At 35.6% G+C, this 27,833-nt stretch overlaps 1 protein-coding gene across 7 annotated transcripts in view; it reads right to left on the bottom strand.

The window, feature by feature from the left end:
- The window catches only part of C2H8orf34 (chromosome 2 C8orf34 homolog), a 220,264-nt gene that overhangs the window by 131,478 nt on the left and 60,953 nt on the right, over nt 1–27,833 (bottom strand). For 6 of the 7 annotated variants that reach the window (XM_048076998.2, XM_048076996.2, XM_048077001.2 and 3 more), the window contains 2 exons: nt 21,667–21,836; nt 17,249–17,415 (listed from right to left, as the gene is read on the bottom strand). The exons of the other annotated variant lie outside the window; for it this stretch is intronic. In XM_048076998.2, coding sequence (XP_047932955.2) covers nt 17,249–17,415; nt 21,667–21,836 — 337 coding nt within the window. The remainder of the gene's footprint in view (nt 1–17,248; nt 17,416–21,666; nt 21,837–27,833) is intronic. 7 annotated transcript variants of the gene reach the window in all.

Here is a 27,833-nt window from a genome sequence, read left to right as displayed (position 1 = left end):
AAACAAGTCAAAATCTTTAGATTTGGTAAATACAGAAGTAGAAGATTTCATTATTGTGCTCTGTTCATGTACCTTTTTCATCATTAAGGGAAGACATTGCTTATCCAACAGAGGGTGGTTTTTTTGTTGTTGTTGTTGTTTGTTTGCCTTTATTTCTTTTCTTAAACAATACTGATCTGGTAAGAAACAAACAAACAAACAAAATACACACAAAAACCCCTACATTTACAAAACCATGATCCAAACATGCTATTTACACTTCTTTTAAAACTAAAAGATTTTACACACATCTTTTACTACCTTGTATCCTACCAAAGTTTCCAGTTAATCCTGTATAAATCCATGTGCTCAATATTAGCTATTCACGTGTTTTTTTTTTGTTGTTGTTTTGGTTTTGTTTTTGAATCATCCATTAGGATTATTCTATCTGGAACCCAGGTGTTAATACTACGCTATCACCTAACCTCTAAGAAGTGTTTGCTTCTAGCTAAACAACACGGGTTTCTGTCACACAGTCTCGGATGCTTGTAACTGTGCTCAGAGGGCTAACTTTTCTATCTTGGTATAGGTATCTATAGGTATCTCCTATGCCCCCCAAATATGTCAGGTGTGTTTTGAGAGCTAAATGCGTCAAAGTTGTTAGTTCTGCTAACTTTTACTCATAGCACTTCATCTTCTCATTTTAGCTTCCTGCTTTTGCCCTTAGGGCTACTAAGCTACATCTTAAAGTTACTTAAAGTTACTGGTTCTGAACAGAAAGGAAAAATTGGAACACATTCCCAACCACTTTAGATTATTTCAGTCCACATTAATGGCTCAGAAGAGGGTAACAATTGTAATGGGCTGTAACTACTTGTCTAGGTAGTGCTATATTACCTTTCTACCTGTATAGTTTTTATATTACTTACTTTGGCATATCAACTTCTAAAATGTGGCATAAAAGTATATTTTCTTCAGAGTGTTTACTTTATCTTGACACTACTCTTCAACGTGTTCTTCTCTCTTTCTTTCACCTGTTTTTCTCTTTTTGTAAGCACAAAACATTTTCGTTTTGAATCCACTTGCAGCTCCTTTTTCCCCTCACATTACCGAGATAATCATGAGGTTTGACAGCAATTTGGCAGTACTAAAGAGCTATTTTCATCAGTAAATGAAACTCCATTCTGGATGACTGAACTTGTAATCAGCTACTGGTTAGTTAAAAGGTCAGCTTGCACCTGTAATTCTTGTTACCAGATTTGAGGCTGCTCTCTTCCCTTATTCATCTTATAACATAGCTATATTACTCAATACAAAATGCCAATCTTACATCTATGATTGTATGGCAAACAGACTTCCTACACAGGTTGTCCAAACCACCTAATATTTTAAACCCTTCTGTATGTCTGCTAATCACACAGAAAGTTTCCTATGTCATTACAAATTTCTCTTTCATCCTCCTGAAGTCCAGGTCTAACATCTTTGTCACAGCCTATATTATCTGGTTGGCAAAACATTTATCTGCACAGTAGTTTAATCAGATATAGACCAACATTTACTTTCTAATAGTTTCATTTTCAGTATTTTATAAGTAGAGCACAGCAAAATTACATTTCAAGGGCCCATGGCCCTTCATGGGCTTGCAATGCATAGAATCATTACGGCTCAGGGGGACCTCAGGTCTCTGGCTCAATTTCCTGCTCAAAACAGGGTCAATCAGGTTGCTTGGTGCTTTATCCAACTCAGTCTTGAAAATGTTCAAGGTCACTGACTCCACAACCTACCTGGGCAACCTGTTCCAGCAGTGAAATATCTGGATGATGATTTTATTCTTCCTCAATCAAAACTTCAGCTGCTTCAATTTATGCCCTGTGTCACTTACCCTCCTACTCTGCACCTCAGTAAAGTGTTTGGCTCTGTCTTCTCAGGAAGCTCCACTTAAGTACACGGAGGCTGCTATTAGGTCCCCACAAGGCCTTCAATCCAATTCCCTGAGACTCATGCTGAGCAGGGGAGTAGGACCTTTATGAATAACGGACCACCCTAAGAGCCATGTCATCTGCTCTTAACTGTTAGACTTCCTGTAGCACAACTTCCACAATCTCTTTGCTAACACAAGCTATATCCCCTACTGTACACCCACACATACTCTGTGCATTCAACTCTTTTTTAAGAAGGGCTACAGAAAACATAAGCTATGACAACAGTGTTAGTATCTCCCCATAAAAATGGCAAAGTGTCTGCTTCTTTACTATACCCTTATTTCAAAACTGCTGTATCCCATCATATCAAAGTAGACAGACCTACTGCAGCAGGTGGACCATCAGGAAGGCTGAACTTTTCAACCCACACTTCTGTTCATGAGGTTTTGCTAAGTTGCTTTTTTTTTTTTTTGATAGCCTAGAGAAAGAGGCAAAGTAAGCCTCTATTTTTCTCTTCATTCTCTTAACTGCACTGTAACTTATTCTCTAAATCATGGATACTTTCTCTAATTTCATTATTTTAGCCTTAGTAGACAATACTATGCTTACATGAGATTCCAAATCTTTTAAGTACCAGTTCATTGCAGTTTCTACTGGGAATACTAGTTATTCTGAAATATCCACACTTTTATAGTAATAAATAAATAAATAAATAAATAAATAAATTATTGAAGCTATAACATTAGTCCCTTGTGTCATTACAGTACATGTCAGCTTCAATTTCATTTTTCTAGGACTCGTACTAAAAAATGACAGAGAAATTAGTTTTATAGTCTGAGCAAAGATCTTATGATCTAGCTACTTCCTCTCATTAAAATTATCCATATAATTTTCAGGCTCTTTCCCATACTTGCAAATTCATATTGCAAATCTGTGTTTTAAGTCAAATAATTTATAACATATTAACACCCAAGTGATCAGTCTTCTGGAGTTAACAGCATCAGTAGTGTCCAGTATTGCATGTAAATTTCATCCTGTTTTCCAAATTAATGAGCTGACATTCAGCATTCCCTACTCATCTTCTGCCTTTCAGAAAATTGTCAGAGTTTACCTATATGTTTCAAATGTTCCTTCTATGGCTTCTGTGTTAATAAACCCTAGTGACAATTGCTAATGAAATTATACTAATTGCTGAACCAGATGGTGCTGACTTATTGTGCGCTGCTTTTTGGTATTTTGTACTTTTAATTGTAGTTATATTAATAAGTCAAATTATTTCCTAACTATAAATCTTGGGAGATGTAATGTCATGTCCTGTGTCACAGTGCCAGATGACAAACAACTTCCCTGCAAACAGAGGCCAAGTTCGTTTGAATGGCGGAAAGCATTCCTTTTTAACAATGAAAAAAAAAAAAACACAACACTGAAACACTGAAAGGATAATGGATTAATATACACACAACTTTTAGATCACCTTACCTTTAACTAAAAGTAGTGTGGGGTATATGATGTGCGAAATTGTGGAATCAAAATGTACAGACTACTGGAATGAGCAAGATGAAATCCCTTTCCTGTGTAGGTGAAAGCTGAAAATATTCACAGGGCCTTTTCTTAAGGAAGAGATGGAATCAGCCCCCAAGCAATAAATTTGAAGTTAACCATGCATCATTTTCCCATCCTATTGGAGGAGTAGGAATAACTAACACAAGGATGAACTCATGAGTATTTTGGGGGCAAACAGAACTTTAACAGTATCACACAAACAGTAAATAAAGGCATTACCTAATTTCAAACAATAACAAATGCTTATAATTTCAAGACAAACTACATGTGAATACTCCTTAAGAAGATCCCAAAATTGCACATAGTACTTAGTGAGTAAATATTGCATTCCACATCTAGTGGTTGTGTGAAGGAGAGTGAGAGGACAGTGATGTATTAGATACCTGGCTTCTCATGACTGTGATGGCAGGCATAAAATCCTAGTCCAAAGCCCAATTCTAGCATTATCAGACTTGAGCTCAACTCCGTTAAATACTGTTCTGAAGCAGAAAGAAATGTACCTTATCTGCTGAGAAACAGCAAGAGAAAGATGGAGAAAATAGCTAAAGCAAAGTATGAAAAAGTGACTATTTCTTCTGATACTGTGTCTTCTTACCTGCTTTTGCCTTAGCTAACTTGAGTACAGCGAGGTATTTCAATCACCCACGTTCAGCTTTCATTGGACTTTTTATGAAAAAAAAATGAACAAGAATGAACCTTTGTGTGGCTCTTCACCTAAAAGATGACTCTGTCTTTGAGACTAGGTCACAGTTTCGTGAATTTTCATAAGGTGGTAATCTGAGGATATGATTTATTAAAATACCCTTTATTCACTTCCAGAAGTTATTCCTATGTCATAACTTAAGTTCTCACATAAGTGATATTAACCTATAACATGAATTCGCCTTCTCCCCCGTATTTCTACTTTTCTTTAATGGTATGAATTTTATCATTATAAAATTCTCTTCAACATTTCTGGCATTTGTTACTTGAGCTGCAAGGCTCTTAGAGAAACAATTTCTTATCTGAGAGAAGGCAGAGGAAGGAGTAGCTTCAGCACTGTCTAATACAGAATTGTTACTAGTTTCTCCCAAAACACTGCTGAAAGAACCACAGTGCTCTACATGAGAAGGAAAAAATCCCAAGTCTTGAAAAGTACCCATACAATTTCCCTATGTTCAGTGAATTTTAAAATGAAGTTTATAAGACTATGAATGCAAAAAAAATAATATACTATGATTATGAATGCATTTTGGTGGCCATTTTACATAACATATTATCATTGCTGGGAAAACAGACTAAACAGAACTTTTAAATCTAACTCTTAATAAAAGACACTAATATTACTGAACAACAACTGCAATTAAAAGCAGTAATTAAAACTTATCTTACTATGTTAATTAGGAATTAAACAAATAACCAACGCTCAGATACATCTAAATTGCCAAACTCAACTATCAAATCCCAATAAAAGAGGAAAACTAACTGAATACAGTATAAACTACTGGGAAACAATACCTAATAATTTTTTAATCATGATGCTTATATAAGCAGGTAAGTTGTTTGTAGGATTCTGAATTTACAATACTACTTCCTTGGGCTTGGAGTGTTTCAGATGCAGTAAATATTTCACTTTAGAAATTTGACACGCTTTCCACTAACTGTACCAGAGCATAAAATTTCTTATGCATTATGAAATGTAAATCAAAAACTATTTTCTGTGACTAGCATTAAATTACAGTTTCAGTAATTGAAAGGCTTCACCAAGTAATGCAAGCATCAGAAAAAAATATGAATCTTTGGAAGAAGTTGTGTGATTTTGTGCAGTAGATGAAAATGGAGTCAGTGTTCTTAGAGATATCTCCAAAACCTTTCTCCCAACAGACTCCAGTTTAGAAAGGAAAGACAGAAAAACATAATTTGAAGTGTTTCATTTATAGTCCTGTCTTTGTTCATTTTGCTTACAATTCTAACTTATCTAGCACATACCATGTCAGACATAAACATGATCTTGAAGTGGGGTCCTAATAACTGGGAGTTTTTCTTGCAGTATTTTTTTCTCTTGCATATATATATATATATATATGTTGGTCTTCTTTTTCTTTTCTATATATATATATGTTGGTCTTCTATATATATATATGTGTATATATATATATACACACATATATATATATATGTATACGTATATATATATCTTCTATATATATATATGTTGGTCTTCCTTGACCGGGTGTTTTGTATTTCTCAAAACTTCAAGAATCTTATTTCCAGATGAGAGATTTAAATAGTCCTCAAGCCCTGAAGGTACACATATACTTGCAGCTCAAGTGAGTATTGCTAAAAAAATTAGGCACTTATATTCAGAACAAAGTTCACCTCAAAAAAAAAAAAAAAGCAAAAAGGCAAAAAGGCTTTCCCTAGCTTCAAACAAGACCAACTTGTCATGCATTAGAAGCTGAGTAGAGTTGTCTTGTTCTTGTTAATTTGTCTGCTTTGGAGTGAAAATGAATTATCAAAAATTTTTCACAGTGAAGCAGTCTTATGTGGAAGGAGTCCGAAATTGTCAAAAAATGCTAAAGAAGGTTTTATGAAGAAACTGAGTTTAAAAAACAAACAAACAACAGGCAGAAAATGCCAGAACGTTCAAAAGACCTATTTAAATTGAATTTAGTTGATCCAATACTGTAGTTAACTGTTACACATTAATAACCTAAAAGATTTGGACACAAAGCCACCAGAAGAACAAACTTTTTCTTCATTTATCTGTACGTCACTGGTGCAAAATTCTGCCTACATGAATCAGTGAAATTTATCTAACAGGTCCAGCTGCATGTAACGAGGACTACTTTGATAAGGTTTAAGTAACATCACAAAAAGGTGCTTGACATAAAGAAGAAATAACATACTTATTAATTTACGGCACGATTTATTTTCAATAGTCTCTCTTCTCAAGGTCATGAATAACTTTATAGAAATTTACTTCAAATAACACAACCATCAACCACACGTGCAAAGATTTCTGTTGAAGGAGTATCAGCTGAGCAAGAATGTATATAAACTAGCAGGCAGAGTTTCATCACAAACCCAAAAAACAAGTGAGAAAAAACTGTTTTCAAAAATTCAAAATTATCACAGCTTTTTGTGGATTTTTTTTTACAAGTCCAGTAATGTCATTTCTGGATGACAACAACATAATGTAAATGATTCTGCATGTGGAAAGAAAAATGTTGCCATTTTGCAAAGACTGCAATTACACTTGCTGGACAGATTGACAGATGACTATAGAGGGCTTTCACATCTAGATGCTAAAAAAAGTATTAGGTGTGCATATGTCAGAAAATGTCTTTAAACAGACTTGACAGGATATGGTAGAAAAGTATGAGGTAGTTGTGACAGTCATAAGACAATAATTCATCCATTAAAATCACTAGAAGGGATCAGAATTGTACAGGATGCTGTCCTCAAATATATAGGTTCAGATTATATCTCTTCAAATGATCAAGATACCAATCTGGGCTGGATGAGCAGACTGAGGTGCACTGAAAACTGGCTGAACAGCTGGGCCCAGAGGGCAAGTTTTCGGTGGTGCAAAGCCTACTGAGATGCCAGTAACAAGTGGAGTACCCCAGGGGCCAATACTGGGTCCAGTCTTGTTTAACACCTTCATTAATGATCTGGACAATGGCACAGAGTGCACCCTCAGTAAATTTGCAAATGACAAAAAAACTGGGGGGAGCAGCTAACTCACGAGGGGGCTGCACAGCCATCCAGAGGGACCTCAACAGGCTGCAGAGGTGGACTGACAAGAACCTCATGAAATTCAACAAGGAGAAGCGCAGAGTCCTGCAGCTTGGAAGGAACAACTCCAGGCACCAGCACATGCTGGGGGCCACCCAGCTGGAAAGCAGCTCTGTAGAAAAGGACCTGGGAGTCCTTGTAGACACCAAGCAGAACATCAGTCAGCAATGTGCCCTTGCTGCTAAGAAGGCCAACAGTATTCTTAGCTGCATCAGGCAAAGTATTGCCAGCAGGTCAAATATCAGGAAGCACATGTTTACTGTACAGGTGATTGAGCACTAGCACAGGTTGCCCAGAGGGGTTGCGGAGTCTCCCTCATTGGAGATTTTCAAAAGCTGTCTGGACAGGGTCCTAAGCAAACTGCTCTATGTATCCCTGCTTGAGCAGTGGAGTTGGACCAGATGACCTCCAGAGGTTCCTTCCAACCTTAACTATTCTGTGATCTTCCATGAATGTATCTAGCCTTGTATATTTCAATTTGTCATCTCCACAACTTTCTGTGGCAATGCATTCCACAAAACTGTTGTACTCATCAAAACATACTTCACAGCAACTTCATAGCTTAAAACATTATCTAATAGATGCCACCTGACTTGATCACAGCTCTTTACTATTTCCCTGACACCAGATGTTCTTGGCGTATCTGGAGGTGAGGAGAGAGGTAAGACTGGGGATTGGAGAGAGTGGGCTAAGAAGAACCACCTTCTTTTCCTTATAAATGGCGCTTGGGTGGGAGGAAGCTGCTTCTTATTTATACCTGATCTAAAGCAATCTCTGTATCTCCACAGCCATGAAACATCAGAGTTGTGAGCATTTACAAGTGTAGAAGACTATCTGACAGATCCCATGGTATTGGGATCAGTATCACGTCATAATGAGACCCAATGTATGCCATGTGGCTGTGTCCCCCTGCCTTTCTTGAAAAGAAATCTCAGGTGTATGGACCATAAAAGTTAGTACAGACATTTAGGTCTCTGATCTAGACAATCAAGGGACTAGGATTGCACACTGTCCCCACTCTGTTTTCTTGGTGTAGGTTTAAAATAAGCCTTGGTTCCCTATGTGAACTCTACATAAATGATATTTCAGGCTCTTGCACATCATGAGATTCAGTACACATCTATCTCTTGAAAATGAATCATTCTTTTGAAACATTTTATTGGCTCATACATAACTCATTTCAGCTGAAGAGAATCTAGTAACTCTATAATTGATTTTCTCTCTCCCTTTTCCCTTTAGCAATATGAAGCACGATCAGCTTCAGTACCAACCCATGTTATGCTTTTCAAACCAGAAATAACTACACAAGTGTTGCAATAAATGACTAATTCACTTCATAATTTATTCTAACCTTACAAAGAGCCTCTTAACTAAACTATAGAACTTACTAAGATAACTTGAAGTTACTGACAGTCTAATTCATCAGACATGAATTGTAATATTGCCAACAGTAATATTGAAGAGCAGGATTCTACTGTTTTAAGGCATTTAACATCAAAGCCTTATTCTTTGAATAACCAGATAGACTGATGTTTAAACTCATATCAACTAAAAGATTCTCACTGATATTGCTGTCTTTCATCATAGGACCTCGAGATGAACTGAAATCAATGGACTCTGTGAATGACATTAAACACACCTGCAGGTGTCTCTTGCATCAGTGACTTCATATATTGGCAGAAACAGAAAAATATGGCATTTGTTACATTTTTACACAGGTATTCAGTGACATGTGACAGCATTAAAAAATTGTTTTAAAATTAGTAGTTTTCAAGTTTATGACTTCTCTCTAGACAATAGCCTTGTAGATCAAGGAATCTAGTAAAAATGCTGTTGGACAGTTTCTGTAATAACATTGTACTTTAACATTTCAGTGAAATGCCATAAGCTCTCAAAAAACAAACCACCACTTTTTGAGGTTATTTCTCACTTTAGCAGTTTTGTAAACATAATTAGTCCAACTGATTTACCAATCTTGGCATTATTTGCTTACTACGTTTGCATAAAAATTAACAGGATTTACTTTATTATTAATTGTTTGAGGCATAGAAAAACAATTCATGTATTTTATTAAAAGCAAAAAAGCTAAGGATTTATTGACACTTACTAACAACCTAGTCACTGTAGCCTGAAGACAAACTACACGAGTAAATAAGTATCCATAACTGCCCATTTTTAAAATAGAAATTCCTTTTCACAACCTTGGCTGATTCTTTGCTACTCTCTTTCCCCTGCCTCTTCCACTGGTCTTCAATATTTCTTATGTATTCTCAAGATTAGAACTTGAGCATGGATCCCTCCAGGTAAATGGCACATAACCAACTACAGTAAAGAAATAATTAAATATACATTTTAAAAAGGAAAAATGTGAGAAGTAAGTAGTTACTGCAAATACCACTGCATGAAGGAAAGACTGTTTCTTTATGGAAGCCCATAGAAGATCAATAGTCATCTGTATAGTAACCAAAGTGCTCTCTATTGAGCTCTGCAGGTCTTACAATCTTTACCACTTACAACACACTTAAGAAATAGAATAAGAATCCCGGATGGATATCATCATTTACAAACTGTACCCTCTGTGACAAATATAGTCACTTCTCAGAAGTGACTTAGCGTAGGCTAAGGCCTTTGTGCAAAACAAAGACTAATTAAGCTAAGAACACAAGAGACAGGGGGCAAGCATGAATGACATTCTGGAATCTATAATTATGGTCTAAAAGAACCTGGGGAAGAACAGAATCATCTATACGTGAACAGTGAAATAAAATTGGAGAACAGTTTCAGGAGACCTAACTACAATGATCAGCCTACCTCAGGAAGAGAAGAGGAGACTTTATCTAAAAGTAATCAGGACAATGTCCCTGGAGATGCCAGAGCAAGTAGCACCTTTCATCACATCAGTAGAATCTCTCAGTCCTCAAAAAGACAGCAGTGACTTGGAAAAAATATACCTTTAAAGGATGTCCTGAGTCTGGCTAGGATGGAGTTAAAGAAGATCTTAGTAATCCATATGGTGCTGTGTTTAAGATCCACGACCAAAACAGTGTTGGCAACACAATCTTAGCTATTGCTGAACAGTTGCTTACACAGCGTCAAGACCTTCTCTGTTTCTCCATCTGCACCACAAACCCCTTCCATGCTCCCTGCTTCCCTGGTGAGCAGGCTGGGTGGGCAAGAGTCTGAGAGGGGATGCAGCCAGGACAGCCGACCCAAACTAACCACAGGAATATTCCACATCATATATTGTCATGCTCTGCAATAAAAACTGTTCCTTTTTGTTTGCTTGTCTGTTTGTTTTTCCAAAGTAGCCATTGCTCAGACACTGGCTATGTATTTGTCTGTTTGTGGAAAGTAGAGAGTGATTGCCTTTGCATCACTTGGTTTAGTCTGGGGTTTTTCTTTGTTTTACTTTCTTTCGTTCACTTAGTAAACTCTTTTTATCTCCACCCATAAGTTTTCTTGCTTTTGATCTTCCTATTCTCTCCCCCATCCTTCTGCAGGGTAGTGAGCAAGCAAGGTTCTTGTATGGTGCTTAGCTGCTGTCTGGGCTCAATCCACCACAAGGGAAAGAATTACCTTCTGGAACTTTTGCCTTCAGTTGTTAGCTGTCTATCCAAATTCCAAATCTTTCAGGTTTCAAAGCACCTGGTAATTAAGATTATCAGAAATTGCCTACCATAGAGATAGAAGATTGAAGACAAATGGAAGATTGAAGATCAGACCTTTTAGAAATTATGGTAACAGTAAATTGCATTTATTGATATTTTTCCTAGAATCAAGTAGCATTATTCAAATGGATATGAACAATTCTATCTTCCATATCAGACTCTAAAGAAAAGTTTATTTGTTGCCATGGAATGTCAAATACCCATCACTTAGGAAGTCAACTACATTTCATAAAAAAAAAATAATAAAAAAATTTTAAAAAATCTTAAGATTTCATTCATACTAGCCATATTACCTGGTCATTAATAGAACAGCAACATCATGACTGTTGATATGATGAGGCTGGTTCATATAATGCAATCTTTCTACTGCACCAGAAATAGCCATCAAGGAGCACAAAAGCATATAAATGCTTTCCATGCTGCGGGAGGTAATGAAAAGGGGAAAAAAAAAGTGCCTTTTTCTTTCTCTTTTAGATACATAACATGCCTTTTCTTCCAATTGTTGAAATTTGAAGGAAACAGAAAACTTCATAAGAATAGCTCCATAAAATGTGAATAATCATTTGGCCACTACTCTGTAAGACAGGAGAATTGAAAGCATGATCTACAGCAATTTCCAAAAAATCTGAATATAAGTATTTATTTCCACAGTAACCTTTTTCAGAAATTTCAGTAGGAGGGCAGTAGCAACGCAGGATAGTAGAACCATGCATACACACATTTCACTTGACTTTTGAAGACGTACTGTAAGATGAACCTCTTCACACTTGTTTTTAACAGAATAATAATGCTGAATTACACCTTGCTAAATATATATATATTTTTTAAATCTGAGAAATCAATGTTTATTATTGCACTGAATGTAAAGATTTAGCTTTTGGTGATAAGAACATGAGATAAATAGCACTGCCATCATCACTTTCCCTTCATTTGGGTTAAGGCTCTGACTAGACAGAGATAAATTTACCTTCTTCCAGTGGCAGGAAAATACAGTGCTACACTGACTTTTCTGCTTGCTGGTGATCCATACCCAAGGACTATTGTACAACAAGGAGTTCATGATCCAAATAACAACTAACCTGAGTATGAGCAGATCTGTGCTATGCTGCACATATCACTTGGCTGCAGGGTAAAGTTAGTCTGCTAATCACAAGGGAGAAGACTGTAGTTAGTTTCCACTTGGCATCTATCTTAAAAGTGAAGACCATGTTCTCATGTGAACCTCTTTTTGCTTGACAATAGAAATACCAAATGGAATTTTTTACTTATAAGAAAAACTAAATTATTTATTTTAAGAGCTCTCAGGACCATAGTGCTGGTTCATCTCAGCACAGCAGGCTCTGTGTAGCATACCGTGCCCTCGTTATGCAACACAGGGTTCCCAGCATCTGAAGGGATATAAGATTACTTAAGCTTTTTGAGACAGAAAAAGGGGATATTTAAATCAGCACCTTATGGAGTCTATAACAAATACTGGCACCAGTACATTACATCCATCACTGAAGATTTTGCAATGTATAGTACAGCTAGTCTCTGCATGCCAGAGGCCTACTGTCTTCCAGTACTGTCAGCCTCTGTGCATGCACTACACAGCAGATGTTCAACAGGTAATGTCGCCGATTTCTCAATAGTTTCCAAATAAGAAGTCAGCAAAAGGGGACCATGATGAGCAATTCATGCAGCTTTCTCCCACACAATCGTTCTACTTAAACAGAACAGGCTGTGGGCCAGAAAACTGTTCTGAAGACGTAGTATAACTTGTATATCACCTTTCCCAGGGCCTTGCAGCCCCTCTTCTGTCAAATGATATATTCCAGTCACATACTGGAAAACAAGCTTTTGTCCACTTGGGAGAGACAACAAAGAGGAGCAACCTGCTGCTAATATTGGAATAATTTATCAAGTTTAGAGTCCGTTTCCTGCATGTTGCTGAAGTCTAGGAAACAGGGAAATCAGGAATTTCTGTTGAACGAGAAGAACTGTACCGAAAGCACTGCAGATTGTGCACCCTTTCACATTCAGACACTCAGAGACTTACTGTAAAAACAATATAGACTATATAAGGAATAGACTACTAGATACTGAGTTGTTTTACCTTACGAACAAAAGCAATCTCCATTAAATTCTGTTTATGCTCTCTTGTTATAAAATGTAAATATATCAACTGCCAATCTTTCAGGGGTTTCACAATGATTAAATACTTGACATTTAGGAAACTCTTGAGGAAAGAAAGAAAAAAAAAAAGAATTTGCAAAGATTAGAACAGTTATTAAAGCAAACGGAACACTTCAGGTATCTCCCAAAGTGATAAATAAAAAATATTATTACTTGAATAGCATTTCTAACTTTAAAAATTCCGGTTTCTTACTGCATTACAAGAATTACACATAATAAACATGAGGCAGACAATGTAAAAGACTGAACTTTCACATAAGACTTACACATTGAGCAAAAAAACACCATTACTGTGAAAACAGCTCAGAAGAAAATAGATATTTTTACAAGCCCTGATACTGCAAGCACTTAAATTTAGCTCAGAAATATGATTATTTGCATTGAGATCATGGATATGATGCAAATATGATCTTCCTTGGTATGCTTATCTTTATAGTGGTGCTTCCTAGTTACCTATTACATTCTATGCTATAATACATAGCATAGATTAACATTTTTTAACACTGTGAGTATGCCTAAAGATTGGACAACAACAAGAAATGTAATGAGCATTATGACCAAATATTAATATTCTGTAAAACAAGATGTAATTTCTTTTCCATCTTCCTTACTTGTTAAAAGTTCAAGAATGTGAATATAGGTCTATAGGTCTAAGTGTCCAAAAAAAAACTTGATATTCTTACACTAAGCCAAAGATTTGACTGTTTTAAAACCAAAAGAGACACACTTTGGTGACTGCGTTCAATCCACTGCAATGGACATGGGTGTCAACTGAGAGAATAACATGATTTCAAAGTCTCAGTGGATTTGAGCTAAATGCAAAGGAAAGCTTAGGCCAAAATGTCATGGAATTCCAAAAGGACTGTGGACTTTCACAAAGAACTACTTTGGCTTACTATATTACAAAACATAATACTTAGCATGGCTATACATATAAAATGAGTTCCCGATATAACTTTCAGTCATGGATCTCAATCTCATTACCTTTTTTTACATTTACAAATACATGTGATTTTATAGCTACAGTTCTGTTTTGTTTTTTTAAGTAAGGAAGATCCTTTCCACTATGATGTTATCTGCTAGTAATCTGTGTCAGCCACCCACATAGCTGAACACACTTAGAAAATTACCAGTGTTATGAGCCCTCCTATGCATTCTACATTACACATACACAGCGATAACTGAAATAAGAATGAAGCCCCATAATATTCTTTTTCATCTTTGCAAGTATATTTCTTCTGAAATGCAGCCTTCACATTAGAAGTGCAATAGCTTAGCTGATTCTTCTATTTTGAATGTTCTATTCTAGCTAAACCTTCATTGACAATTCTAGTATAACTACTATGTGTTTTTTTAGAAGAAAATATACCAAAAGTCAGTTTCATACTTTTAATACCTAAGTCAATCAACTAAACTTTGACAAAGATTCTCTTAAAGAGAATCAAGATATACACATAAAGATGGAAGTCCTTGCTCTGCAGAAACCTGCATTATAAGTAGGGGACAGATCAAAATCATCTATTATCAATACTGGAATTTGTCTTCCCAGAAACCAGATATGGAAGCACGAGGTTTCTTCTTTTTTTTTTTTTTTTTTTTTTTTTTAAGAAAGGGCTGTATATGCAATGAATAATGAACTCTAAATGGGGCTAGTCATGTAGCTATATGCAACAACACCCTGCAATTCAGTGAAAGCCATGATTTGGAAGTAGTTATACCACATCTGTAAAAAGCATCAGAGCAATTAATGGATTAATGAAATACATAAAAAAAAAATCAGTCCCAGTATCATACAGTTACTGATCTGGAAAATACAGTAATGAAAGATACCTATGTTTGCAGATAGAAACTTAAGCTTTTTATGTTACCTTCAAAAGAAAATAAAATGTCCTTCCTGTGTAACATTTTGTTACAGCCTCAATTTTTGAGCAGTTCTGCAGTGTATAACCTAAACGTTATATCAAGTATAAAATGTGCTACAAGCCCAAAGGAAAATGAGAATAAAAATAAAAAACAGTCTTTCAGAAGCACAGAATTTTCAAAAGTAATAGGTATATATTGACCTTGCTATCAGTGTTAGTTACTATAATGTGGCTATATTATATTCACAATAAGCATGGTTATTCATTGGATATGATATGATTTTGCTTCAGAATCTCAGAAGTGCTTATACAACCTCTACTCAGATCAGAGGTCCTGTTTGAGTCCTTTCGGGGATATAAGTTGATTTTGCATAAACTTAGCCAGTTTCAGTGAAAGGCATGGTAGAAAAAGGTAGTAAGTTTTGCATGGCTTAAAACCAGGAAAAATACCAGGACAAACTCTTACAATTGAGTTCTTATTTAAAACAAAACAAAACAAACAAAACAAGCAAACATACTGAAATAAAAACACGCTGGTTTGTACACCGATAATATTCCACACAAAGGTCAAGCCAATAAAAAAAGATAATTTTCTTCATACTGCCTTTCTCATTTTCCCAAATGCATTTATTCGTATTCTCAAAGAATACAGATTCTTTGAGAGATTCAAGTGGCTAGAGGACAACCTACACACAGGAGAAGCAAACTTGTACTGGGTACCTTTGACCTCACTATCCCCATAGAAGTTAAAAGATTGTATTCTATGGCACATGTAATGAGGCTAATAGCTTCACTCTCTCTCTTTTACCTACTGTTCCTTCTAAATGCCACAGAATTCTACTTAATTCTAATTTAGAAAAGTCTTGTGGTTTATAACAGCACAAGATAGTCATTCAGCTTTCTTTTTATGTTACACCGATAAAGTCAGAAAGATTAGTAAATTCCAGGAAAAAAATAAAGAGATAAGACAGCTACGGACTAATTACGGCATTCACTGGAATCCATAGATTAACTCTGGAAATAACAACTGACTCTATGGAGATAGCAAGCCCTTAGTCACAAACAGTGTGACTTCCTATAAGAGGAAACGATTGGCCCATTGTGGCACAGAAGAGATCCAGCCTATTATGTCTTCTTTCTCTCAAATACAAATACATTAAGCTTAAAATTACTGGAGCAAAAAAAATATTTGAACTATATATATACATATATATATATATATATTTGTCAGCACAGTCAAGCACTGAAACTTGTTGCCCTGACACATTTTAGTCTCCATCTTTGAAGAGATTCAAAACCCAACAGTTCAATGTCCAGAACAATCTGCTCTAGTTGACTGTTTTGAGCAATGGGTTGGACTAGATAACTCCAGCAGTCCCTTCCAACCTCAATTATTCTGTGACTCTATGAAAACTGCAACAGAAACTAGCAACAGAAAAACTAGCAACAGAAAAATAACAGAATCACAGTAAAGCACCATGTATTTTTCTAATTTTTAGATTGGCATCCAATCTGGAACAAACAGTTTGTGATAGAATTCCCAAATATAAGAATGTTGAGCTATCCTGAGGCTCTATTATTTCATGTGCCTTGATTCTCATAAAGTTCTATATGGCAAAAATAAATAAATAATTGAAGTCTAGGAGTACTTTTCAAGCATCTTATGCTGAAGTTTTTAAAAATGGCAGAAAAGAAAGTAATTAAATTTCTACAAAAAATTCCCTCCTTTCGTGAATGGCAATTCCAGGAAAAAAAGGTTGCAGTGCACATAGAGGTTTCTAGAGTGTGATTTAATATAAAATACAATCTTTTGGAAACATTACAATCAAATCCTCTGAAGAGGTTATTAATTAATATTGTGCAAGCTTTGTGTAGTTAGTAAGTCTCAAATAAAACTCTATGAAGTTAGGACTGTGATATGTCTAAGTAAAAGAAGAACCAGATAAAAGCCTGTAAAAGTTGCTTCTGCTCTTTGTACATAAGTACGTTCTCCAAGAAGAACCTGCAAGTGCATTATGTACGAAATCAACTTAATTTCTTTGAACACCTGAAATATTTGATACTTGCATGGGATTTCGATGCAGCTGGCAGTTTCTTCACATATATATATATGGTCTTCATGACATTCACTCCTGAAAGCTGTAAGTTAAACCCTAAGAACCATCACACAGCTACTGGATACTTCAAAAACAGGAAGCAGATTCAAACTAATCTATGCGTGATTGGATACTACACTTTTAAGCTTAATCTCTAATTAAAAAACAAGTATCAGAAAATACATATAATTTTCTGCAGTTACCCAGCAGTTCCATTGCATCATCTTCATTGTCAATATCTTCTTCGGTTACAGATGGAGCTGTGCTGTGAGCAGAATCAAACGAGTCCTGAGAAAGCATGGCAGCCAGCAGTTTCTTATGTTGCTGTTGTTGCTGTTTCAGTCCTTTGCTCTTTGGCTCCATTTTTAAGCTGCGAGGGAGGAAAACAACTTTCTCTTACTGATGTTCTCTATAAAATATGTCACACATTTTTCAAATCACTGTAGCCCATGATGTCACCCAGATCTGAAGGTTAGCTCCATCAGACCACAGAAACCTACTGGTAACCTCTCATGCCGTGATCATTGGATGCTATAAGGCAGTCTGTGCTTTTAGTTCTTATTACAATTATTACAAAAAAATCTTACCTACAATTTTGACTAAAAAATGATGGGAAAATTCCCATTGACTTTATGGACATTTATGAAGTCTAAATAAGTTACATACACAACAGGATGTCAATTACTGGTGAGTGTTGTTAAGGCACTGATCGCACAACAACAAAGCTGAGAACAAAAAACTACTCCACTGTGTAGTTATGTTATCACAATCCCACATGATTAAGGTTTACATAGTTAACAACAATCTTCATTATAGTTTCTTGACTTATGCCCCTAACCTAAGTAACAGACAACTGAACTGCACAGAAGTTAGCAGAAGGGTCTAAGGCAGGAATTGCTATAGTTAACAATTTCTAATTCCTTCTAATCTCAAAATAAAGACAACGAGAAAGAAGTAGGAGGGTATCAGGAGTACCTCAGGCTGTCTTATAGCCTGTTGCAGGAAGATAAATATTTTGCAAATTATGAAATTCAGTATAATCAATAGGTCATTTCCCCTGCAAAAATAAACACTAATAAGATAAAGTGGATCTTGGGGGAGTAGAACAGGTTTGGGGTTTAGGATATGTGGTTATAAATGGGGCCTCTGTGAGCTCCAGTTCATTTCAGGCTCTGAGATACAAGAACATCAAATGAACAACCACCCAAATTCCACACTGTGTACATATGCTGTCCCTTAAGGAAGTTTCCCAAGAACCATGCTTCTTCTCAGAATTTCCACAATAATTTTTTCATGTAGAAAACTAGTGACAATGGCATGGAAATGAGTTTAATCCTGTTTTCATGGTTCCTGGATTTCTGAAAGACGAGCTCAGTAGCAGCAGGATTGCTATTAGCGCTTTTATATGGTCCCCTATCCAATGTTAATAGCTTGTCTTACTCCCTTAGCAGCAACAGAGAGCTGTATAAAACCAATGACACATACAGTCTTTCCTCTGCAGCAACCCAGAACATTAAGGGCAAAATGGTGACCCTTTATCAATTTGACAAGACATCATCAAAACAGCTGCGGTAGTGTGGCTACACTACCTTTCCCAGTCAAAGTAATAGTGAAATCTGTCCTTTCAGTTGCTCCAAATTAATTCCCTTTCTTTTTAAGTAACTAGGTCTGGCTTTCAGATAAAAACTGTATGAAACTTCTGTTGCTCATGATCATAGGAATTCTCACAGAGGAACTAGTGGTTTCTAGTATGAATGGACTGACGAGTGAGGATCATGGCTGCAAATATAGAAAAAGCAGACAGTTCATACATTCCCAAACTTTAGGTGCTATGTTCTATGATCTGTCTTATGCTGAAAACGCTATGGAAAATGGTCAGGTTATCAAAAAAGCACTGGTCAACAGGAATATGCCATTCTCTGCAGCATATTCAGTTTCCTATAGAATGCTATGAATGTGTAAGGAGCCATGGCTTCCCCTTCCACCCAACAGAAAAATAACTTACATGCTAAGCTCTGTGAAAACAATACAGAGAAAGAGGCAGTCATATAAGACACTGATGGCAATTACTCTAAAAATGAATATGAAAATGACTAATCTTCTGAATATATATATATACACTATAATTTTATATATATATATAAATATATATATACGGGGTGGGTGTATATGACTATATATATAGACATTGTTAAATTTTATTTATGTAATATTTCATTATGTTTAGTGATAGGTGTAAGGAAACATTACTTTGAAATAATGGGACAATTACGTTCTTGTTCTTATGCTGTAAATCAAGATTAGAATTAATTTTTAGAGTTTGCTGGTCTATCACATAAATCCTGATAGTTACTGATGAACAAAATATCACTTCTAATTGAAAGTGTTAATAAATCAGATTTTACACAATATAATTGTAAACATTGAATATGAATTGTAAATCACTCCCTCTTTCAGTTGTCAGATAAAAATGTAACTGAATTATTTTAGCCTATATCAACAAGCGATAGCAACTTTGAGTTTCATTTAGTCTAACAAAAAACATGCTATTCCGTCTACTTTTGAATGTACTAGATAAATGTTACCCTAAAACCAAATTATTATTTCCTATTGTCTCATGCATTGGTGTATAGCCAATTCCAAAGTCTGCTAGTAGTACTTTAAATCTCAATAACTGAATCAGACCTTGAAGAAATTTCCTATTATTAGTGAACATTCAGATTAACCTTGATCAATATGGGTCTTTTGAACTTCCGCATATAGGTAGCATCAATTTCATTATTATCACTATCTTGAAGTACTGCAATTTTATATTAGTTTGCAAGACTGCAAACATGCTTTATTTAAATGCTTTACAAAACCTGATGAAATGCTAATGAAGCAAAGAATTATTCCAGACATAAAATCAGTCATCCAAATTTAAATTCATATGCAGCATGTAATTTAGTAGTTATTAATTCCACTGAAAACCAGTATTCCCACTTAATGATACATATTTTTCAACAGCTCTTCAGCACTCTTTGCACCTAAAACACCTAAAAAGATATCAGTGTCCCATGATTCTTTTCTTACATCAAGTACCCCATACTCTCCTTATTCCATACTTCTGGCAATATGATTTTTTTCATGATACTCAACAAGACTTCTCAAATACTACTTTCAAAGCCATTAGTATTTTTCTTCATTATATCATTAGCTATAATGTTTCTCACAGCTTGTACCACCTTCTACAGAGAAAAATACCCTGTACTGAATGATCTTTGTTACTCAGAACTAAATCTCTTTGCTCCCATCTAGAGATCAGCCTATTTCTGCTTCTTCCTATTAAGAGAAGGGATACAATATCCTCAATATCCTCTGCAACTTGGAACAAATCTTTACTCAATGTCCTTACTGGAATGCTGAATAAGGATAAACAGAAACCCAGGCCCTCACGATGAAGCTGCAATGGTAGCTGCTGACTCCATTACTTTCCCAGGAACTGCAGTGGAAGGACTCAGTCTTTGAGTTCTGTTGGTTCCAGTCCAAAGTCTGGATAAGGGATCATTAGTACATGCTGCTGCTACTTTGAAATTGTAGTATTCGCAGCTTCCCCCCCACCAAAAATAAACAAACAAAAAAAAACACTAATTAAAAGAGGTAAGATGTGTTGAGATAACAAACACTCCCAACACTCTTGGAAAGTTAATAAATACAGCTTCTAAGAGTCCAGCGAATGACAGACTAGTTTCCATGTGACAGGGAAGAGAAGTCCAGCACAGAGGACACACGGAGGACATAGTGAAGGCATACTTTACACCTTTTCAAAGGGAAATCTGAGAGTTTCTGCATCCTTAAAAGAGGAAGAAAAACGTGTCTGCTGCAGTCAGTGTACTAGTTATAACCAAAGAGAGAAGCTACAGGGTTGAGGGGGAACAGCAGGTGTTTAGGTAATTGACGGAGGCATGGCTGCAAATACTTAACTTTCTGTGAGAAAGAGGTATCTTTAAATCATGTAGAATGGACAACATGGAAAAATAATGAACTCCTCTATGTAGCTAAAGCACATTAACAAAAAAACACACTCCCCCAACCTCAGTCAAGCACACTGAATCGTTGGAAGGTATTTACTGCAGAGAATACAATTTTCTCTTCAAGAAAGAAGTTTAAGAAATGAAGATGAATTTTGGAAGTCCTGTTAGAAACAACATAGGTATTGTTTCCCTTGCGTAGCTTTCCTTCAAAAAGAGAAAATCAGGTTTATCACTAAAGTGCCACAAAGGTTAACTAACATCTATTACCAATCATTGAAAGACAAAAAGGTTTGAAGGACCTGAATGAGGCTATGTATCACATTATTACACAATGGGTCCCAACCTTGTCAACATGCACTTAGCTTTTGAATAAAACCATGGGATTGCTAATCCGTATAAAATTAATCATATGCAAAAGCACCGAAGAAACTAGTCACATAACAGTGTCTCCCATTTATTGTGCATGCTGCCACACTACAGCATGGAACTTTAGAAGTCCTGCATTCTGCTCTCATAAAAAAATTAAAAAAAAAAAAAAAAAGAAAAAAAAAAGCTCTCCTTCAGAAATGAGAAAAGTATAAAATTTCTAGGCATAACAAATTTCCCACCTTCCACCAGGACTGCTGCTATCCTCGCTGTCCCACTGCTCATTTTTACTTCTTGGTATTGGTGGCTGCAGCATCTCAGCAGCTAGTGGATCTGCATCATTCTCTTCACGACCAATCCATTCTCCAATCACACGAGGTCTGAGAAGGGGGGTATTAAAACCTGTTGTGTCCTGAAGAGAAAAAAAATAATAATAAAAAAGCACTGTACTACTTGTTTTCAACTGGACATGTAAAGAGAAAAAGGACAGAAAATAATACTATTCATTAAAAAAATAATAATAATATAGCAATATATTAAAATTTCAGAGGACAAAGTAACATTCAGAAAGAATCATAGACTAATGAAAAGATTTCTGTTAAAAAAATTCCAAGAAAAATTTGCCCACCCTGTTGCCTCAAACCTCTCCTTGCTTTTCAATATCAACTGGAGAAATACGGTATTTATCAATTCATATTGAAAAATTACATATTTTTAATAAATGCACAACTCTTAGAACCCATATGGTGTCAGTTATGCTAAGCAACAGATGAGGTCACTGCATAATGAACATCCCAACCAAACGACTGTTGTAGATTAATAGCATCTCTCTTATTTGCATAATGTATAAATGCAAAACTGAAAAATATATCTGCATTTGGCATTTTAAAAATAACCCTGCTGGGATTTACATAATGTATCCTTCAATTCTGAAAATGGTATTAACATTTTAATAAAACGCATTTCTGAAACTAGTACTCATATTTTTAACCACTTACTGGAAGAAGATAGCTGAAGAGGATTACTAGAAGCAAGCAAAATGCAACTGAAATATTCAAAACAATAGTGGTGATTTGCTTTGAATTTATATTAGGAATATAGAATAAGGAAAAAAAATTGTCCCTAAAAATTGTATGTGAAAACTGTTGTGAAGGGGTGAGTATTTCTTTTTTTGGTGTTATGAGAAAGGTTGTTGAGAAAGGGTCAAGCACAACAGTGCAATCAAACAAATAAAAAAAAAAGGCATAGAGCATAGATACAAAAAAACAGACATAATGAAACAATGGAGCAGAAATATTAATTTTGCTTTAATAAACTCTTCTAGTATAGCAAAGAGATTTCAAATACAGTGTTCCTAATTAGGAGAGATATAATCTATTCCTATCTTCTAAAGACAGAAGGAAATAGGAAAACAAATCCTTTGGTGTGTTACATAGATCAGTATCTCAGTAAATATTCCTGCCATAAACCAACACTTCCCAAACAAGAAGCATCTAGAAAAACGATAGCACAGTGATTAGTTAACTTAGCAACCATATTTTCCTATCTTCCTGAAAACAAACCATTTTGTCTCCTACAAGTCTCCTACTAATTGATACAGCTATGGTAAAAGCCCAGTTTGAAGTAGAGGTCTTCACTAAAGAAAGTAAACAAAAAAATGTGCAAACTGCTTTCATACAAATATACCTATCCCACTCTGGCTAGATGTTGTAATTTTGCTCAGTCAAATTCCAAGAGCTTCCATCTGACAGAGCCAAATACAAAATAGCCCCTGGATTTGTCTCACTCTTGTTATTTTGTTTTCTGCAATTTGCATTGTGTGTGTGGAGTGCACACTCCACTCTCTATACTAATCTGTCCAGAGTTTTCCATCAATTGAATTTACTTTTCACACTATGCCTATTTTCTGCAAGGTATGACCGCTGAAAGTTAAACACAGCCAATACAGAAATCTGAGAAAAACACCATGACTTCAGAGGTTTTCAGATATCTAAACACTGATGTCTTTTTTTTTTTTTTTTTAATGTTCTTATAAATATATATTTTATGTATCTGTCTGGTGCTGTGTCATAGCTGGGTAATGTAGATGGTGGCCTCGGGTCAATTGGCAGATATAACCTGTAACAGGTGTGACTACCATCATATGCCTATGAGCTAGGAAAAATTACTTCACTGCACACAATGCCTTCATCACACAAGGTGTCTACAATAGTTTCTGTAAGTAAGAAGTATTTGGCCCCTTCTGAAGTTTCTTTCTGTTACCCTAGCCGTTTTCTCTCTTCCCTTTCTCCCTTGGATAATTTCTAATAATGAATAAAAAAAAAAAAAAAAAAAAAAAGGTCTGTGCTAGTTTAACTTTGCAACAACTGGCAGTGTCAATCTTGTTAAAAGCTGTCAGTTACCTAAGCAAAAAAGGAAGAGCAGCTAAAAATTTGCCTTTTTTCAGTACTGCAACTTTTTGCAGACACTGTACACTCCACCACCAGCATGTGAATAAGTAAACCGTGAATGCGGTGTCTGTCCTTGTTATGCTGATTTCTTCTCTAGACATTTCATGGATTAAAGTAGTACTTTCATACTCTGCTTAACAGAAATGTAATTTACATTACATAGTCATGCTTTGCCTCACTTTATTACCTTGCTTCCAATTTTGAATCTTGTTAATTAGTGCACCACAGTTTCAGTGACCTAATTTATTTTCTTCCTTTCAACTACATAAGCAACCAGAGTGAAAACAGAAAATGAGGAATCAGAGACAGCTCTATTGAGAGCTATATAAGGCATTTGTTTGGCACCTTATTTCAAAAGCTTTAATCAATTTAGATGAAGCATTCTGTTCCCAGTCAAGTTTTTAGTTTTTTTTTTTTTTAATATAAACCTTAGAATCTTAACTGATTTCCAATTTTTATTCCCCCATAAATAAAGAGATCGATAGTGACCTTGGTGTGCACCATTGCTTTATGGTTCTGTCCAGTGTCATCCACCTAGCACCCCTATCAGTGGCTACCAACTTGACAGCCACAGGCTTACTTTATGTGGAAACGAGGATAAGGGAAACACTGGAGGACAGCTAAGTCTCATCTCACATTGACTTGAGACGTGGTTGCGATATGCAGCCCCTATGAGGGAGCATATCAATATCTGTGTACCCATTTGCTTAAGCATAACTTTAAAAGCTCTGTATTCCTAATTGCCAATATGGATTTTGAGAAAACCTCCACAGTGAGGAAAATTTTGGCGTGAGCAGACTTTTTTTTTTTGATGATGATGTAGAGTAGTTGTTAAATATAAGCTGTACTATTTGTAGTAATACTACTCATAAGAAGAAAGCATACCCTAGACACAGCACAGAAAATAAATAAATAAATAAAATGAATAACTCTTGGAAAAGATTTGCAAAGCTTTTAGAGAATTAAAAGCCAGAAGATGAATAAACCTTCCCCTATGCCCTTTTAAATAGTTTTATAATGTCATTATTTTAGTCAGTCTCTGACTGGCAAGAAGTAAAGGGTGTGAGCACCTAATTTTCCATGGTCTGTCTCAGAAATATTGCTGAAATGTGAACAAATATACAAATTTGAAACACACTGCATGAAGTATGCACTGTAGCATCCTGGCTATGTTTTACCTCAATGTGCCTTACAATGCAGACATGTTACAATGCAACACATACTATAATTTACTATGCGATGTAGTAAACAAGTAGGGTCTTCTAGAGTCCTCACAGACTTGGGGAAAACCCTGAAACTCACAGTGAACTCAATGCTTTTCTCCAGAATTTTTTAACCAAATTAGAATTTCACAGAAAGGGTAAAATTCTAGCTCAAATTCTTTATCTGTTTACAGAAAATTCTTGATATTTATGAGGTTCTTTAAAAAATGCACCCTTTCATGCGTTGTTTCTGTTCAGCAGTAAAGAAGGTGAGTTGATTCAGAAATTTGTATCATATTAACTCTGCACTTCAGCCTTAAAATCTGTGAGTCACAAGACATCCCTTCTCATTTTCATTCCTTACACACTGTACTTGCAGTGTCAGTTGCTGATTTTATACAGCTTCCCCAGCCTAGATTGAGAAGTAGGCTGAATCATCTAGAGAAATGAAACCAAACTGCAAATCTGAAATAAATGAAATGAAGTAGGAAATCTATACAAGAAATCTGGTTTAAATGCAGTAGTCTTAGGGATTTTTTGTGCAATTATGCCAATAAAATTCTGAAATTTTATTAGATTCTGTCAAACTGAAAGCTTCCGATGCAACTGAAAGACTGACTAAATCTGCCTATGTTTTCTCTACCTTTATCTTGGTCTAAATCCCTGAGTACTGGCACAAAGGTAATAATAGCAGGTATTTGATGAGAGTCTATTTAAATGAAATGCCCTTCCAGAACAGTGATTGCAATTCAGAGCAAACTAGTTTTCCAAATTCAAATGCTTGGGTAACTAAGCAACAAACAAATTAACTGGATTACTTGGAGGAGGAGTTACATCATCCAGAGATATTGATCAAGTACTCACCTGACAAAAGTGACTAAAGGTTACTGCAGCCAGAATGAAATTATTTTTTTAAAAAATATATGCTTAAATGTTAACAAAGATAAATATACACTAGTTTTCTCTGTTTTCTCTTGGTTCATAATCTAAACCACAGATTAAAGAACAGGATTATGGGCTCTGTCCCAATTGGCAAGGATGCTCTCAACTCTCAGAAAAATAAAGCAAGGAAAAGCATATAGAATAATTTATTATGATGTTTAATTTTATGCCTCTCATGATATCTAACTAATGCCAACAGTATAAAAGAATCTAATACCACGTTTGGGACCTACCACACGCACCTGAAGGGTTATATGATTAATCCAAAATCCAGATATGAATATGCTTTTAAAAATGATTCCTTGCTGCTGCAGCCCAGATAAGGAAGCTGTATTATCAGCATGTATTTCTGGGAATTACAATGAACTTGGCTACATTTATACCCAAAATATAAACATTGCATGGGAACATGCTCAGTTGAGATCAAATTAAATTGTATATACTGTGAAACCATTATCAGACAGTCCTTGGTTGTTTCTGGCCCAAGCCAAATAACACTCTTACAAACAGGTCACGCGAAACTTTTGGGAATTAATATGTGCAAGGGATCATTTCTAGGGGACAGGCTGCATGTAGTTGCCCTGTTGTAGGACAGAGGGCTAACAACATGAACCTGGGCTGATTCCTTTCACAGAATGGTCCTTGCCATGCTTAACTTCTTCATACAGGTGTAGCCTTTATGTCCATTAAAAATCCTTAAGGGGCAAAACAAGAGTTCACTTAAGCCCATGGAGACAGAAAGTATGTATTTTCAGTAAGTCTATCCTGTAAGCCAGTTGAGCAGGGCTGTACAAAGGAAGTATGTTAAGAGTTTTATATTTAATTTTTTTTATTTTCCAAGTAATTTTTGATTTCAAGAGCATTCACATTACCTGTCCTCATCAGAAATAGATGTTAAAGCAGATGCAATATTGTAAAGTTGTTGTAAAGGTCAGGTAGTGTATGCTATTCGCCGCATTTAACATTATATCAAATTTTATACAAAAAATATTTCCAATTTTAAATTGTAAACAATAAATTATATGGTGAGGAAAGGAAAATTAACTCTTCACTCAGAGTACATCCTGAAGAAATTTACCAATGATGTTCCCCACCTCAACCTCCACACTTTTTTGAGAAATAATCTATCATCTTGGAAAAAAACAAATCCAACAGAAATTTCTCTTTATAAGTGGAGAAGTATGTGATAGCAGGCTCTAGTCTAAGATGTCCTCCCCCATCCCCCACTCTCTCAAAGCAGCTTTTCATATTTCTTTCAACAAAGCTAAATTAAGACGGCTTCTTTGTTAGTACTCTTAAATAAAAGGGTTGTAACAGAAAGGCTTTGCTAGATGTTTTTTCATCACTTCTGAGCACAGTTTAGGTAATGGTAGGAAGGACAACTTAGACTCCATTTATATTTTTAATATGAGCAATGAGATAGAGTAAGATTAAGGCCAAAATGATAAAAAAAATAAAAATCCATGGCTTTGAAATGGCAGCTTCACATGTACATGATTGCATGGTAACAGTGATCAATGTTGTCTCACTGGCCCTTCCTGCAAAATCGAGTGGAGGTATTTCACATGCATTTGTGTCAAATAGAATTGTACTCTCATCTTACCAAGAGAAGGAGAAGACATTTTCAAAATTGTATCTTATATCAGGAAATATTCCTGTGCCTTATATGCTTTTTGATCTTATCTCCCTGACAGTAATAGTTTCTGACACCAAGAACACTATTATTCTCGACAGTGTACATGTACTGCTGTCCAGTGGAGAGAATAGGAAAGGAAAATGTGTTCTGTTTCCTTTGGAACACTGATAAATTAGTTG

This window comes from Anser cygnoides, chromosome 2, assembly GCF_040182565.1.
Source record: "Anser cygnoides isolate HZ-2024a breed goose chromosome 2, Taihu_goose_T2T_genome, whole genome shotgun sequence".
Lineage (NCBI taxonomy): Eukaryota > Metazoa > Chordata > Aves > Anseriformes > Anatidae > Anser > Anser cygnoides.
This window is presented reverse-complemented; position numbering and strand designations above follow the sequence as displayed.